Consider the following 2,202-nt stretch of genomic DNA (forward strand, 5'->3'; position numbering starts at 1 on the left):
AGGAATATGGACCATGTTTTGTTGTCTGTGATTGAGGGATTTTTGTTTTAAGTTCATTTGTTTTTACCAGTGGCAAGGACAAACTCTCTTTAATATTCTCAAAATCACAACAACCTCAGAGGTAATCCAGTACGACTATGGCTTAAATCAAACCAGGAAAGAGACACAGAAAAAGATAAAGGCTTATAAGGCTATACCATGATTGTAACCTCTAGTTGGTAGATTGTAGTCCACTCAGAAACATCAGGAGTCAGTACCAGGTAATGTTATTCCACATGATGAAGTTACATTTTGTCATCTCTCTCTATCTCATTTGTGGGACGGCTTTTAAAGCCGAGGAGGTTGATGGAGCCGTGGGAGTCACGCTGGATGCGGCGAACTCTAGGAGGGGTTGGAGAGCTGAGTGAAGTGGAAGACGATAGATCTTTTTTCCTCATTCTTCCAGTAACCAGCACTACTGGCACAACTTCCTCCACCAGCCCCTCAAAAAGCACCCCTAGACTTTGGCGGATTCGAATGCAGAAGTTTGGACAGCTAAATGTGTAGATAATCGGATTCAACACAGAGTTCAGGAAAGTAAATGTTGTTGCGATAGGTAAGGATACCTCCACCAGATCTGCGATCTCTGTCTTGTACTGAGCCGTCACCTCCAGCAAGCAGAAAACATGGTAGGGCAGCCAGCAGAGAATAAAAGTTGCGATCACAGAGGCGACCATTTTTGTGAAACTTTGCGAGAGTCGAGTGCTTTTTTGTCCGCCTGGTGAAGACGGGCTGCGGAAGAATTTTGAGGATCTTTGTTTGCCATTGCTCACACCCTGCCTTCTACTCTTGAGCCTCTTCCTGCGAGCCCGCAGCTCTAAAACAAAGCAAGAGTAACTGGCGGCAATGACCACCAGCGGCACGACAAACGCCAGCAACACTTTAGACACTGCTGTCGCTACCTGACGCACCTTACAGTCTGTATGCAGTGTGCTCTGGGAGGAATAGAGAGCAAAATCATGATAGCAAAGTTTGCGGCCATCCTGCTTATGCACGACAGAACGGAACATGAAATAAGGAATCGTGTTAACCGCCGCCAACACCCATCCAAGGCCGCAGATCTTCCATGCTGCCGACACAGTGCGACGGTTCTGAGTCCACACCGGCTTAGTCACCAACAAACAACGGTCCAGCGATATCACAGCTAGCAGGAAGGCAGAAACAAACATGTTGATGAAAAAGATTGAGGCCTGAGCCACACACAATGGTCCGCCCAAATTCCAGCTGTGGTTCTTCAGTAGGTAATGAGTGAAAAGCGGCAAGGTTAGTGTGGTTAGGAAGTCTGACAGTGCCAGATTGAGAATCCACACAGCTGCAACTGTCTTGGGACGAAGACGGCAACCGAGCACCCACAGCACCAGTCCGTTTTCCAGAATGCCCAGAGCGGACACCACACCATGCACACTCACCACCGCCAGGTTCACTCGAGTGTCATTGTTTAGGGTGCGAGAGATCATTCTCTGCAGAAGGGGACAGTGGCCAAGGGAGGAATTCATTGCTGTCACAAAAAAGAGAAAAAAATATTAATATATTTTATTACAGCCATCTAAAATGAAGCACATGGATCAAAAAATGAAACCCTTATTATGTAAGCTTGAAATGTGTTTCTTGTTCTTTCTTAAAGTTTAAAAGACTCAACCAGGGGTCCGCGCTGGTATTGTAGTGGAACTGACAATTTTTTGAGAGATTTTTTGAAAGAAGTGTATTATGCTCACCAAGGCTGCATTTTTGATAAAAATACAGTAATATTGTGAAATACTATTGCAATTTAAAATACCTGCTCTCTTTTAATAGACTTCAAAATATAATGTATTCCTATGATGGCAAAGCTGAATTTTTAGCATTATTACTCCAGTCTTCAGTGTCGCATGATCCTTCACAAATCATTTTAATAATCCTTTTAATAATTTAATCCTTTAAATCATTTAAATTAATACAGTTAATTTGACAGTGACAATACTAAGTAGATCACAAAAAGAGTTTACAAATTTTTCACAACAGAACATTTTCCAACAATTTCAAAAAAGAGCAAGGAAGAAGCAGAGAATGTGAAAACAAGCAAATAGGAAGCTGTGGTGAATAGTTATAATCAGATGAGCTTTGAAGTTTAGCAAACTCTGTCAACTTAACTGCATTTACAGTAATACTCTAATGAACCGTCTT

The 2,202-nt window shown here is 42.6% G+C and overlaps 1 protein-coding gene across 1 annotated transcript; it reads right to left on the bottom strand.

Moving 5' to 3' along the window:
- Positions 1-284: 284 nt before the first annotated feature.
- On the bottom strand, positions 285-1,535 carry LOC137032350 (prostaglandin D2 receptor 2). Its single transcript, XM_067404104.1, has one exon. The coding sequence runs from the start codon at positions 1,533-1,535 to the stop codon at positions 285-287; it is 1,251 nt and encodes a 416-aa protein (XP_067260205.1).
- Positions 1,536-2,202: the final 667 nt, after the last annotated feature.

The sequence above is a fragment of the Chanodichthys erythropterus genome, chromosome 12, assembly GCF_024489055.1.
Source record: "Chanodichthys erythropterus isolate Z2021 chromosome 12, ASM2448905v1, whole genome shotgun sequence".
NCBI classification, from domain to species: Eukaryota; Metazoa; Chordata; class Actinopteri; order Cypriniformes; family Xenocyprididae; genus Chanodichthys; species Chanodichthys erythropterus.

What these genes read in the sequence shown, in the direction of transcription:
- LOC137032350 (XM_067404104.1), bottom strand. Translation starts at nt 1,535, where the DNA reads ATGAATTCCTCCCTTGGCCACTGTCCCCTTCTGCAGAGAATGATCTCT.